The sequence below is a fragment of the Aythya fuligula genome, chromosome 7, assembly GCF_009819795.1.
Source record: "Aythya fuligula isolate bAytFul2 chromosome 7, bAytFul2.pri, whole genome shotgun sequence".
Lineage (NCBI taxonomy): Eukaryota > Metazoa > Chordata > Aves > Anseriformes > Anatidae > Aythya > Aythya fuligula.
This window is the reverse complement of record NC_045565.1, coordinates 9,970,995-9,985,025: the sequence shown is the minus strand read 5'-3', so window position 1 is coordinate 9,985,025 and position 14,031 is coordinate 9,970,995. Positions and strand designations below refer to the sequence as shown.

Below are 14,031 nucleotides of genomic sequence, written 5' to 3'. Positions count from 1 at the left end.
CTAGATGGTTTGGGACTTGCTTGCATAAGAGGCCACTATTTTCCCACTCGTGCACAATGATTTTGTTAGTTAGAGCACTTAAATCCATTGACCACCTCGTAGAAAAGGATTATCTGCTAGCAGTCAGTTTCTGTGAAAAAGCCTCAACAGGTGAATTGCTGCCGTGTGGGTCCTTTGTGGATTTGGGTTGCTTCTGGCAAAACTATCTATTAAAGAAGCAATTTGGGACAGAGCTGGATTGAGGATCTTATTTGAAAGTCCTAGGAGACTTTTCTACATGATTACATGCTGTAGCGAGAGATAAGTTTGATTCTTTGCATAAATTATTACTATTAATAACTGAATTACAAATTTAAATATTAATTATTATAATGAATCCTTTAGTACCTAACAATTATTGAGTATTACAAACTCTGAAATAAACACTAGAAGTTGCTAAATAAACATTATTTGTAGTCTGAAACTGGCTTTTTTTATTCCATTGTAGGAGACCTTGGGGCTATAGACTTCAAAGCTCTGGATTTTGATTTACTCCAAAGGAAAGTAAACAAGCTTCAGAGTAAGTAAGAATTAGACCTTGAATCCCACTAGGTTTGGCCCTCTCACAAGGAATTTCCATGCTTACGTAGCATGTTCTTCTGCCTCGTTCTTCTCACTTAAATTCTATTTCACAATCCTATGTGCCAGTGCATTTTAGACCTCTCGCACATCTGATCTCTCTTATCTTACTTTCATTTCACAGAGTAGTAGTTCACTATGTTCACTTTCTAACGGTTTAAACAAGGAAACTCTAAGGTGTAGAAAGGCTAAGATCACAATCCTCAAAAGTTTATTTGTAACTCTCATCCTATTTTTCTACCTCATTCTGTATTCAACACCTTTTCTTTCTTGTTACATTTGTCTTTGATCCTGGCTCAAGTCTCTCACAGTCTGTTTTACTTGGCTGTGAAGAACCATGCCCATATGTAGCGTTGAGGCTGAAAGAAACTACAGAGCTGTAGCTGGAGCGGGACTGGAGCGGGGCTGCCAAAGCAAACTTAGGGCTGCCAAAAGAATTCTCTTCTGAAGAATATCGTGTTTCTCGACAGTGCCTGGTTTATAGCTCAAACTAGGGTTAGGAATAGCATTGAAAGTCTGAAATGCAGATGGGATGGGGCTAAAGAAGGTTTGGCAAAGGTGAAATAAGTCTGACAAGGTAGTTTTTCTCCTAGTAATATTAAGGGTCTGGACTGAACAGCGCCACTGACCTTTAGCTCAGCCTAGGGTTTAGTGTCAGGGCTGGTGGAAAGACCAGAGCTCCAGCTGGAGCAGAGCTGCCAAAGAAAAACAATGGCTGCAAAGAGATTAATCCCCCGGAATTTTGCCAGAGTCCAGGCAAGTGCTGCAGTGGCTTTTGAGGGCTCAATTTAGGTCTAGGGTTAAGCTTGGAAAAAAAATCTCAAGGCTCCAGCTGGGCTGAGGCTGGAAAGAAGCTGCCAATGGAGAATTAGTTCATCCAAAAGTTCACCCACAGGGAATGTGTAATCTCTAGATGGGCTGGAGTGCCCTTGCAAGGCCCTGTATTGAGCGGAACTAGGATTAGGGCTGGAAACATGCATTCCTCGAGGCCCTGGAGTGTGTCCAGAGCAGGGCTCTGAAGCTGGTGAAGGGCCTGGAGCACAAGGCCTGCGAGGAGCAGCTGAGGGAGCTGGGGATGTTTGGTCTGGAGGAGGCCCAGGGGAGACCTCATTGCTCTCTGCAACTGCCTGAAAGGAAGTGTGGGGAGCTGGGGTCGGCCTCCTCTCACAGATAACCAGTGATAGGACCAGAGGGAATGGCCTCGAGTTGCTCCAGGGAGGTTCAGGTTGGAAATGAGGAGACATTTCTGTCAGAAAGAGCAGCCAGGCACTGGGATTGGTTGCCCAGGGAGGTGGTGGCGTCACCATCCCTGGGGGTGTTCAAGGAGAGGTTGGACGTGGTGCTTGGGGACATGGTCAGTGGGTGACACTGGTGGTACAGTGCTGGTTGGACCAGATGGTCTTGGAGGGCTTTCCCAACCTTTACGATTCTATGATTTCTCTAATATAATTTCTCAAATTTCTCACTCGTTTATTTTCACAGAGCTGACGCCCTCTGCCGGCACACAGCGGCACCTGCCGGGGCCAGCGGCGCCGGGAGCGCTGCCCGTGGGGAGCGCCCGGGCGGAGACGGCTCCCGGACCCCCGGGCTCCGTGAGGCGCTGCGGGGCGGGGTCCGCCCTCAAAATGGCGACGCCCTCAAAATGGCGCCGCCCTCAAAATGGCGCCGCCCTCAACAGGGTCTCCACTGGAGGCAGCTTCCAGAAGTTTCTCTGCCCGCGTTAAAGATGGCTTCCCGGCGTCCTGTGGACTGCGTGACGTCACACCTCCCCCGCCTCCCGGAGCCAACGGTGCGTGCGTGCTCTGGAGTCACGTGGGCTGAGCCAGCCAGTCGGCGTGGGCGCGCGGGCCGGCGTTGCGTCATTGTGCTGGCGGCGCGGCGCGGAGCGGGGCGGTTACGCAGGTTTGGGACGGGGGCGGGCGGCCTCGGGGGCACCGCGGCGGGACCGGGACCGGGACCGGGACCGGGACCGGGACCGGGACCGGGCGCTCCTGACTCCCAGAGCCCGCCTCGGGCCGGCTGCCCCGCGGGGCGAGAGCCTGGGGGTCTGGGGGCCGGACCGCCTGTTGAGCTCTGCGCTGCCGCGTTCCTGCCCCTCGCGCTAGAGGCGGCTCGCTTCAAGCGGTAGCTTCACAAACAGCGAGCGCACCGCAGGCTCTGGGAAATGCGTTACGCGGCGGGCGTGGAGGGGGTGGGGCAGGAGGCGGCGTGTCGGCCGCACGAGTGGGCTGTCCCAGCTGGGCCCACCGCCGGCGCTTCCTAGCAGCGAGGCTGGTTTCTGCCTTCGTTTTTCTGTTCTTAGCGTTAAATTTCCAGCAGCGCGGGCACTCGTTTCTGGTGCGTGATTGACGTTTGTTATTTAGAGCACGCAAGTTGCGCTTGGCAATGTATGCCTGCGTTAGGAAGGGTTCTTCGAGAAAAGCGCTGGGAATCGGCGCGTCTGGTTACATCAGAACTGCGCGAAGTCACGGAGTAGCTGGAGCAGGAAGGGCTTCCAGCCCCTTGCATGTGACACGCAGTACTCGTGGAAATAGGGTAAAGGTGCCGTGTTACACGGCCTGGGGAGCCTGTAGGCTGCTGTGCCCGCACGCTGGTGATAGCTGCGTGAGTTACGTCAGGGCCTTCTGCTCAGCGCTGCTACGGAGTAACCTGAGCTCCTGCGCTGGGTGTGACCTTGACTGAAATCTGACTCTATAAAGATATTTAATTCATCAAAAGAGCAACTTAAAAGGAAACAACCTTTCCTAAAGCTTTTTCCATCACGTGCATTACACTGTTTAGTCATTTGGTGTTATACCTGACTGAAGTTTATGTAGAGTTTGGAAGATCTTACGCTCTTTGAAGGAAGAATGCTCACGCAATGTTTTTCAAAATAAAAATTAGTTGAGATAATTCAAACATAAATACGTAAAGGCTCTTGGTGATAACTTCTGTGTAAGAAATTTAATGTGTTTTTCTGGTTTTTGGTAAGCACCTTGTTGCAGAAGATAACCAACAGAAATGGAAAACAAATACGGATGGAATAACAGTTAAATTTTGCTTAAGAATGTTCTAGTTCTCATTACAGTACTCAAGAATCAGGATCTCTAATTATATATTACTATTATATGGTGTGGAGTAGTTGAGAATAAGCAGTAAATATATGGTTTTTGTGTGAAAACCTTGTAACAAAACTAAAACACATTTTCTTGTGCACTTGCAGGAAAGCTGTTAAACTAAGCAACCATGTTGGCTGCAAGGCTGGTGTGCCTGAGGATGTTACCATGCCAGGCGTTGCGCCCCACCATTACTCAGGCTTCCCCAGCATTGAGGAATTCCAGTATAAAAGCGTACCAGCTGTGGCAGCCTAACCAGGTAAGGTAGATGTCAAGGGGCTGAGTGTTTTGCCAAGAGAATTGCTTGGCATGGAGTACCTGTTTTGAACACTCCTAAACCTTTGGCTTGTTTGAGAAAGCTACTGTTACTTAGTGAAGGAATAACAATAATCATAAACAGAATGCTTAAAAGTAATTGAAGTAATATTTTCCATTTAAATTATTAGAAAAAAGAACCCGAAGCAGGTAATTAGCATTGGGCAAGCCTTATTATGCAAGGTGGGGAGAGCAAAAGTTCTACCTCTTCCTAGGTCCTTGTTTGCTAGTATTTTTCCATCTTAAATGTTAAGTTAAATGCAAAATTTATTTTCAAAAACAGTAGTCTCAGTATGTCTTTAGAGCCGTTGCCCAGGCCAGAGTAATTCTTGAAATCTAGCAGGACTATCCAGAGTCTTACTGGCAGTTTCAAAACTGAACTGTCATTATCCAAAGACTTCATGGAGAGAAGGTAGTTGAGTCTCCTTTCTGTTTTCATCTTATGCATAGAAAACTCTTTTAAGCACCCTAAATTGCAGGCTGTGATTTTTTTGCTTGTTTGTTTTGGTGGGGTTCTGATTTTTTTGGTGGTTTTGTTTGTGTTTTGGTTTTTTGCTTTGTGAGGAATGCTACATAATTATAACGGTGGAGTTAGATGTTGTTAGGTGGGGGAAAAAAAAACTGCCTGAAATGCTTTGGTAGACTTCCTGGATTTTATTGCTCGATCAGCTAATGCTTGTAGTAATGCTTGTAGATCTCAATTTTTAGTATTAAAACAAACTTGCTACTTTGAGCAATCCCTTGGTCAAGTGCCCATATAATAATTCAGAAATTTCTGAGCAAATGGTTGACTTCAAAAGCAGTTTCTGAACTTAAAGTAGGAGTTCTTATACCTCCTGCAGATTGTGAAGGGTTCAGTAGAGCAACGTGCCTTATTTGCTTGGAGCTTGTTAGCCATAGATCTTTAGTTTATCGGCCTTCATTCGACGTTTGTTCTTGAAATCAAGGTTAGATACAAAAGTGAATTCACACTGCTCTCCCAAATTCAGTGGGCAGGAATGTTGTGTTATTTTTTTTTTTTAACATAAAGTTAAGTAAATAAAGAGTATGTTTTTACATGAAAAGTAAAATAAAGCCTTATGGCCTTGCTTAATACAGTGGAAGTAGAATAGAAATGCAAACATTAAACTTTTTTTTTTTTAGCAGAACTGTTAACTTCAACTTCTGCATTGGTTCTATACTGCTGTCTGTAAATGTCTCTTACAGTTTCCTGAACTTTAATATTCAGTTGTTTTCTCTGAACGTTGTTGTTTCATATACTTGGGAGGGAAGCACAAATAAATTAACTAGCAATAGCAGGTGTAGCAAGTAAATAGCAGTGCTTTGGTGTGTTAAAAGCAAATTGCTTTCTCTCAAAAATGGATTGTTATTAATTTGTCAATACAGTTCATCATAAAGAATGTCTCCTGTTTTATTTCATTGAATCTGTCTTATTTTACCTTTGAATCTAACAGTGTTATACCACTAGAGTAAGAACCGGTGTAAGGCGTGGGAAAATTGGCCAGGAAATTAAAGAAGCAGCATTTGAGCCATCTGCAGAAACTGTGCTTAAAGGTAGGGTAGCTCTGCTTTATATACTCCCAATCTTTTGAAGCTTATCTTAAAAATTCCTTGAAGAAGATGGTTTCCTTCAAACCACTAAGGAGACTGAAAACATTGCTTAGTATTTTAAATTTACTAGCAATTTGGAGACAGTTACTCTGCTTGTCTTTCTCTGTAATGTTCAAAGCTGGAAATACCTCACAGTTTCTCACAGGACATTTGTTGTTATCTCTGCTTTGAAGTGCTGTCAGGAACTATAAAATCAAACTTGGCTGCTTCTTAATGGAGACTAGTACTTCCTTGGTTACAGGTGTCTTTAAAATAATGCTAACACTTTGCTCCAACTACTTCTTATGCTGTTTCAAGGAAGTATTCTGCTCTGTGTGGAGTTTGCCAAATAAGGGGGGAAAAAAAGAAAGAAAAAGGCCTAGGGTGCTGTAGGCATGTAAGGTATTGGTGTACTATGCTTGCTGGTCCATTTAGTGTGAATCAGAGCTTTTTCTCAGCAGGTCACAAAGTGATTGGTATTAGTAGTTCAGCAAGACTTGTAAATGGATGTTAGCAGGACTGAATTGGTTAGTAGAATATACATAGATTGAGAAAAGAATACCATGGCTATAGCACACTGAGGAAGAATGTACACAAAGAAGTGCACAAGTGACAGCATTTGGTTTCAGCTGATAAATACTTTTCTGTGTATTGTGACACAGAAGTAATATGTCTAAAAATCAGACAGTAGAAACTGATGGTAAATCATGCCTTGTTGCCTGTGAGCTTTGTAAGTCGCATCTGAAACTGACGTGGTCTAATCTAATACTGAAGACTTGACTGAGCAAATGTTAAAGGTAGATGAATGACGGGAAAGGAAACAATATCTTATGTCAGAGGACTTGTTAACTGGCCTTTGTGTTAGAATTCCCAGCTCTTAGTGTAATAAAGGCCAATAAACTTGCCATGATACTAGCTGATCTCAATTCCTACTCTGTTTTATGAAACTGTATGGTGTTGGTAAGCTTAATCTGGTGCGTTCCGTGCATAGCTATCTCAGAAATGGTTACACATTGACTTTCAAAGTTAAGCGGAGCTTTAATAAACCTAATATGGATCAGGTATTAGAGATAAAAACAAAGCCATGTGAGAATGCTTTTAACAGTCCAAGAAAAGCATTCATGAGAGCATGATTTTTCTTCATACAGTTGATCGTCTGGGAAAATTCGTTGTTGCTGGAGGGGCTGCTGTTGGCCTGGGGGCCCTCTGTTACTATGGAATGGGCATGTCCAGTGAGATTGGAGCTATTGAAAAAGCCGTGTGAGTAAGAGAGCTTATTTAAGTAAAGAGCACTTGGAAGTGGATCTCCCTCTTTTTTTCTGCCCCTTCTTTAGCTAGTATCTCCTAATATGCATGTAGTTTACCTTTCGTAATCTCTGGACAGAAAGCCTTTGCTTCTGGCTGTGCAGGATTTTAAAGTATATAACTGAAAGGAAAATTTAAATAACTCAGATTTAAATAGATAATGATTTATGTGAATTCCTTTGTTTAGCTAAATTTGAAACTGGAGGTGTGCCACATGCAAATAATTCATAAATTATGAAGAGTAAAACAATTGTTAAGACCACTTTGCCTTGTGTTCCTCTGAGATTATTCATTAAACTTTTACACATTTCCTTACAGAACACTGTATTAAGGAGTTTCCTTTGAATACTCTACTTATGTTGGTTTAAACTCTTAAACTTAGATGTATTGCACAACAAAGCCTCGCTGATGACAGCATCTAGTTACGTAGACTTAAGTCAGTTACTGGTAAGCATAGGTGTGGGAGAAAGTGATGCTGGCAATGTCTTGATTTGCTTACTCTACTATTAGTCACTTCCAAATACAAATGTGTTCATTGTACTGAGGAGCTCTCATTCGTGTCCAGTTCTGCTGCTATTAGAGCTCTCCAAATGACATGCCTGGCTTGTGATACCAGATAAATGTGCACACAGTGACTCAGCATTCTGTAAGCTGCTCTGCAGGCTGCTTACTGCCCAGTACATAATCTATAGACAATTTTCTTTGCACTCATTTGTTGTGTGTATACACCACTCTATACTTCTCCATATTTAGAAAAAAAAGATATTATTTCGCATGTAAGCTTCCTCCTGTGTATACTTTCTCCTCAGAATTGAACTATCATTAGCATTCTTTGTAAATCACAGTGTTGCTAGAATTGTTACATAATATCTGCATGTAGTGGGGGAAGATCTAAAAGTTCAGACTCCTGTTGTAAGCTGAACTCATGATACAAGTTGCTAAACCACACAATTTTATGATACTTCACTTTTATCCATAACTATGAATATATTTAACAGCTTGGATGTGCTTTTTTTTTTAATTGGTCTTCATTCTGGTGTCGATAACTGCATAGATATGTACAACTACTTTTTTTTTTTTTCAGTATTTGGCCACAGTATGTGAAAGACAGAATTCACTCTACTTACATGTACTTTGCGGGAAGCATTGGCTTGACAGCAATGTCAGCTGTTGCAGTAAGCAGATCTCCGGCACTCATGAGCCTTATGACAAAAGGCTCTTGGCTGGTAAGCTCACGTTATATAAAAAAAAATTCACTGAGAAATGACCCTAAATGTCGTGGTTGATAACAAAAATGCTAAATGTAAACTGTTTTGTGAAAAGGAAGGTGGAACTTTGCTTATGCTCTTGTCCTTATCTTTAAAGATCACAGATGTTCCCTAATGATATTTTGTGTTTTATAATTCGATGCATCTAATTGCATGCTGATGTGCACCTTCTGTACCTCATCAGTAGCGTGTTTTTGACAAACTGCATACATAACATAAAATGCTGTGCTCTGCTGACCAGCTACATGTAAATATGAACCTGTTGCAAGTGGCCATTTGAGGTTAGCGATACTATTTCTGTAGCTTTCTAAAAATGGAATTAGAGTTTCTTACGCATTTGTACTCCTCCCTGTGCTGTTTTGTGTAACTCCTCCAAAGCTCTTGTTTGCCAAGGCCAAAGTGATACTGGTAGGCAAATCATCCAGGCAAACTGCTAACAGAATCTCTGTTTCCTACATATTTGGTGTGCTAAGTGTAGCAGAATAGTAATAGTTAAATGCTAGCCTCTACACAGCTTTACAGAGATCAAATTAATTATGCTTCCTTGGTAGTAAACCGAAGTTGTATGTTTCTCTAATCAGTTGGCTAGCTGCTGCGTGTTTTTTTCAGAATGAAAAGTAAGAGGAGGCAATGAGGTTTTAAAAGGCGATAGTAAAAGCATGTGAACTGAATACTGGCTTTGGGTGGAGAAATGTACAAGGAAAAAAAATAAAGCTAGTCTTGCAGGTACTTTCATGAAAATGGGATTAAATGGAGGAACTGTATGTTTTCCTTACACGAGTAAGAGATTCTTGCCATCTCTCACTAAACTTGGATTTCTAGCAGACTTGGTGTAAGTAAAATGGAAATTACTGCAAGTTAGAATCTGCAAAGATTTTAATATCTTTTACTAGAACAGTAAAGAAATTGACAAATGTTCAAATTATGACTTAGCATAATTCCAGAAAGAGCAGTTTATTGACTTTGAGACTAGGAGGTTCAACAAATCATGTGGTAGAATGGCGATCATACATTCTTAAGCCAACTTGAGCTCTCTTACTGCTGTTCTTACAGGCAATAGGTGCAACTTTTGCTGCTATGATTGGTGCTGGAATGTTGGTCAGGTCCATATCCTATGAAAATAGTCCAGCAGCTAAACATCTTGCTTGGATGATGCATTCAGGTATGTGGCTATAGTCTTCATTATAAAATAGTATGTTCCTGTGTGACCGCATTCTTACTTGAAGAAAACTGTTGATACTATAATAAATTACTATGTTCTGCTGCTGGAGACTTGAGATTTTTCAGAGACCACTGGGATTACTTAAGTGTCCTTAATCTACCTCTAATTTCTCATACTCTTGTAAAAGTCATGTTCAAGTTGAACTTGAGGTACGTGTTGGATAGAACTGATTTATTAATACCTGCTTCGTTTTTGTGACTGCTTTCTGGCACTATAGCTTGTATAAGCACTGTTGCCTACACTTACTGAAATTCATCTGTACAGGATACGAAGATATTTGGAAACTGATCAGAAAAATACAGTTCTAGTATTAAATAACAGCTTCTTAGATACACATTCCCGTCAGGTTTGTAAACCAAAGATGGGTTTGCAAGAAACAGATCGGTGTCTTACTGATGTTGCATACTTCAAATAATAATTAGACAGACATGTTAGGCACGGAAACTGTACTAGATCTCTAGTAGAATTGTACTCTAGAGCTGAAGTAAATTAGTTCTAGAGTACAATTACTTTATAATGAATTTACAGAGTACAATTAAAGTTTCTGTTAAGAAGTTGAATTTATTTCAGTGATGTGTTATTGATCTAGTATGACATTAACAAAACAGGTATAGGTTTCATGCAAGACTAGCAAAAAGTCTGACTTAATTGCTGGACTAATTCTTACTGCAAAAATCTGTCCTGACCTTCAGTTTTGAGCGTTCCTATGGCTATTTTGTAGTTGATTAGTCCATTCAAAGTGTCTCTTAACAGCTGTTTTTGAAGAGATCAGTATGTTGTTTGCTGTTAAGCTTTCTTCCAAAGACAAGCTCGCTGAAGTACTCTCCAAAACTAGAGGAAAGTAGGTCGCTGAATTTAAGATTGTGCACCTATCTAGAAGGTAGTGCGATAAATTGGCAAGTGTGTGTGCTGGTGTTCTGTCATGTTAAGTGGATTAGTTTGAGTCATGACTTGAAACATTGTTTTGGCAGGTGGTGTCTTTACCAGAGCTGTTCCAAACCTTACTGGTTTTGTGTTCCTTTGGCTAGGTGTCATGGGTGCGGTGGTGGCGCCACTAGCCTTCTTGGGTGGTCCTCTGCTGATCAGAGCTGCCTGGTACACAGCTGGAATTGTTGGAGGGCTCTCAACTGTGGCCATGTGTGCTCCAAGTGAAAAATTTCTGAACATGGGAGGACCACTTGGAATAGGCTTAGGCTTTGTTCTGGCCTCTTCAATTGGTAAAGTATTATTTTAACTGTCAGAGTAGCTTATAAACTTACACTGCTAGGATGGGAAGCTCACTTTTAGTTACAGGCTAGCCTGTCAGTTCATAGGAGAAGATAACTCCATTACGCTTCTTGAAGACAGAAAATGAATTTATGATTCTGGCAAGTGTTAATTTGATGAATGGTTGACAGTAATGGTTTCTGTTGATTAACTACTGGCAGTGAATCAGGAGAACAGTAAATGTTACCCTAGCTTCTGATTCACTTGTTTTTTTCCCTTTTATGTTTCAGGGCATTCTTGTATGAAAGTCCTAGGAACACAAGTACTTTCATGTGAAGAAAAGTATGCACGATTCCTTAGGGTGTTCAAAATTACTGCGTTGGCTTATGAGACATCTTCTGTTGGTGCATTAAAGTTCCTTGAATCAAAAATGCACTGTAAATTGAGAATTGAATAGTTACTGAAAAACACGTGCTAAAGGAGTTGAAGTTTAACATTACTCAGAGTAGCAAATACAGTAGCTTTCATCAAGGCTATTTTATGTTCTTCTCCAGGGTCCATGTTCTTGCCTCCTACTTCTGCTTTTGGGGCTGGCTTGTATTCAGTAGCTGTGTATGGTGGATTGGTACTCTTTGGCATGTTTCTGCTGTACGATACACAGCATGTCATCAAGCGTGCAGAGACTCTTCCCTATTACGGAGTGACAAAGTATGACCCAATCAATGCGTAAGTATTCCAATGTCACTGTATGTGCAAGAATCAGCTTTGAGCTGTATGGCAGTATGTCTTACCATAAAGAGCCAGACCTTTGTTTACTATTCAAAAGTGTGTCGCTATCAAATGGAAGAAATCATAGGGTTTAGGAACATAATGTGAAAAAAACTAGTGGAGTTAAAACTGAAAGCATCTGCCTGAAATGAGAGAGACAGGATTGAAAATGTGGTGTCATGTCCAGTAATACTGGCTTCCTAAAAAGCACTTGTTTTCTGCAGCATTGTTGAGAGGATTTACAGTTGTTCTCTGAAAATACCTCTCAGTATCAGCTGAGATGAAGTATGTTAACTCTTCTGAAGTTGCTTAATATTTACTGGTCTTTATCACTCTAAATAAAAAAAACAAATGTGATACGGAAAGATGGATTAATTGACCCTCACTAAAGAGCAAGTCTGATGAACAAGTAACTGCCTTACTGTACCTGTTGTCTATCTGATCTTAGGTGAATTGTTTATCTCCTTGCATCTGGCCTTCTGTCAGTAAAATAGAACACTAGTTGTCTTCTAAATTCATGGAGACAAATAATAGATGATAAAGCATAGAAATAGAGGTCTCCTATAAGAAAAGCATAGTCTCCGTTAAGATTTTTTGCAAATAGATGCTGCTGGCAGAGATGGTACAAAAAAATAAAGGGGTGTTTCTACTTAACTAGGGTAGAGGACATGGTAGAGTTGAGTTTTGTTAGAGACCCTTGATGGATGCTTTTTTTAGAAGTAAATGGTATGAAGTGCAAAATAATACTTTTTATGTTCAACAAGATTAACTTTCATTTCTTCTTTCCTAGGTGCATGGGTATCTACACAGATACACTGAACATCTTCATTCGGGTGGCTACCATGCTTGCTGGTGGTGGAGGTGGCCGTAGGAAGTAAAGCAAGACTCTTCGCAGCTGACAGCCAGGAGTTCTAGGTTGTCTACCTAGTGCATATACTAAATAAAAACTTATGATTACAAGCACTTTTGCTGCAGGTCAGAAGTTTAAAGCATTTCAGCATATTGTTTAAGTGCAATGTGATTCAAACTTAATAGTGTTTCATCAAACACCTTCCAACAATGTGGACTGCTTGAAATTGTACATTATTTGGGGAGAGTAAATTATTTTAAATATATATGAGTAAAATAGTCGATATTCTTCTTAATTGGTTTGACAGCAGTTCAACTTTTGCTTTCTTTTTCTACTGTAAGTGCGTAGTAAAGTAAGTAATTTCTGTAAACGGGTATCCTATGTGCAGATAAGGATGCAAGCTACTTCAGGAAATGCTGTTCAGATGCAACAGTTTTCAGTTAAGTTGTAGACATCATTTTATTTGCATATTAAGAAGAACTGAATAAGTTGGATGTGGTATTGAATGTGACAATGTATTTTGCTGCTTAGGCAGAAATTTCAGAAAGGTTTGAGCAATTTTCAGAAAGACATTGGTCACCTTACCCACCCAGTCCACCAACATACAGAAGGCAATATGAGGAACCTGTGACGCCTGTCCCATGTAAAAACTGTGGTCTCCTTCTGGGGCACATGAAAACTCCATGTCTGCTTTCCAGTGTTTTAATGTTAAGTGGATATAACAACAGCTAGGCTCTTTTGATACTAGATTTATCAAATTGTTGAATAATGATAGAGGTGTGTCTTTCTTCCAGTGACTAAATTTCAGTATTGCAGATGAAGCACCATTCTTCAGAACAATTTCCACTGTTCATCTCCTCTCACAAGCTTGTACAGTTGACACTAAAAGAAAAGGAATTGAGGACTGCTTGCTGTAAAGCCAAGTATCAATTTACCATTTTGATATATGCTGTAGTCTGCCTCTAACTTTTCCAAATTGGTGTGTTTAGTACAGTTGAAAAGAAATGTTCCAATAGGTGGAATTGATTTAACATTAAGACATGCATGCTTGCTGAAGTACATCACGTTATGTTGGAAGATGGGGCAAGTTCTTGGGCACAAAAAAGTTTGAGCTAATACCAACAACTCGGACTTCCATTTTTCCGGTGAATATGCTATGTTTATGTATTCTGGGAAAAAATAAAATTCTAGCCTCACAAGTTGATTGCTCTTACTTCTCATGTGTTAATATAATTTAACTAACTTCACAGTAACTCAATTAAGAGTACTGTATTTTTTTGGCTACAAATTCCTTTGTAAGAGAATCCTCTGTTTTACAAAATAAAAATTTAAAAAAATCCCCAAAGATGTTTTCCATTTTCACTGGTTGCCATCTTTTGTGGATGTTTCCCCGATGGAAGATGCTGATCTACACTTGCTTCAAGTGATCCTTCTGGTGTGTCCTGTTGGCTATGGATTACAGCTAGTACTGCTTTTTTCTGTTTACTGCAGTATTTTTAGTTTCTTCAGTCACAGGGAAAAACAGTGGACTGTGAAGAGACTTGTTGCACAAAATCCGTTGTGACCAAAGGTCATACAGCACAAACGAGCTCATGGCACTATTTTAAATGAAGGAAAGCTTTTAGTACTTCGAGAAGGTAGAAATCTCAGGATCACATCACGTTGTAGGTAAGTTTATAGGATCTTGGTCTTTTCAAGTAATTTCATACACAGTGGTATGTGTAAACTGATTTAGAGAAACTATACGTAGCAGTATAGTTGTCATCAAATACTGTAATCTACAGGAAGAGATTC

The 14,031-nt window shown here is 40.8% G+C and overlaps 1 protein-coding gene across 2 annotated transcripts; it reads left to right on the top strand.

Moving 5' to 3' along the window:
• Positions 1-2,445: 2,445 nt before the first annotated feature.
• Positions 2,446-13,582, top strand: GHITM (growth hormone inducible transmembrane protein). 2 transcript variants are annotated; one of them, XM_032191302.1, is made up of 9 exons: positions 2,446-2,520; positions 3,821-3,972; positions 5,483-5,582; positions 6,767-6,878; positions 8,008-8,149; positions 9,245-9,353; positions 10,442-10,630; positions 11,174-11,345; positions 12,178-13,582. In XM_032191302.1, exons 2-9 carry the CDS (start codon positions 3,844-3,846, stop codon positions 12,263-12,265), a joined length of 1,041 nt encoding a protein of 346 aa, XP_032047193.1. In that variant the 5' UTR covers positions 2,446-2,520; positions 3,821-3,843; the 3' UTR covers positions 12,266-13,582. The 2 variants fall into 2 exon arrangements, with proteins under 2 accessions (XP_032047193.1, XP_032047194.1); XM_032191303.1 differs by lacking the exon at positions 2,446-2,520 and adding an exon at positions 2,683-2,742.
• The last annotated feature ends 449 nt before the right edge of the window (positions 13,583-14,031 follow it).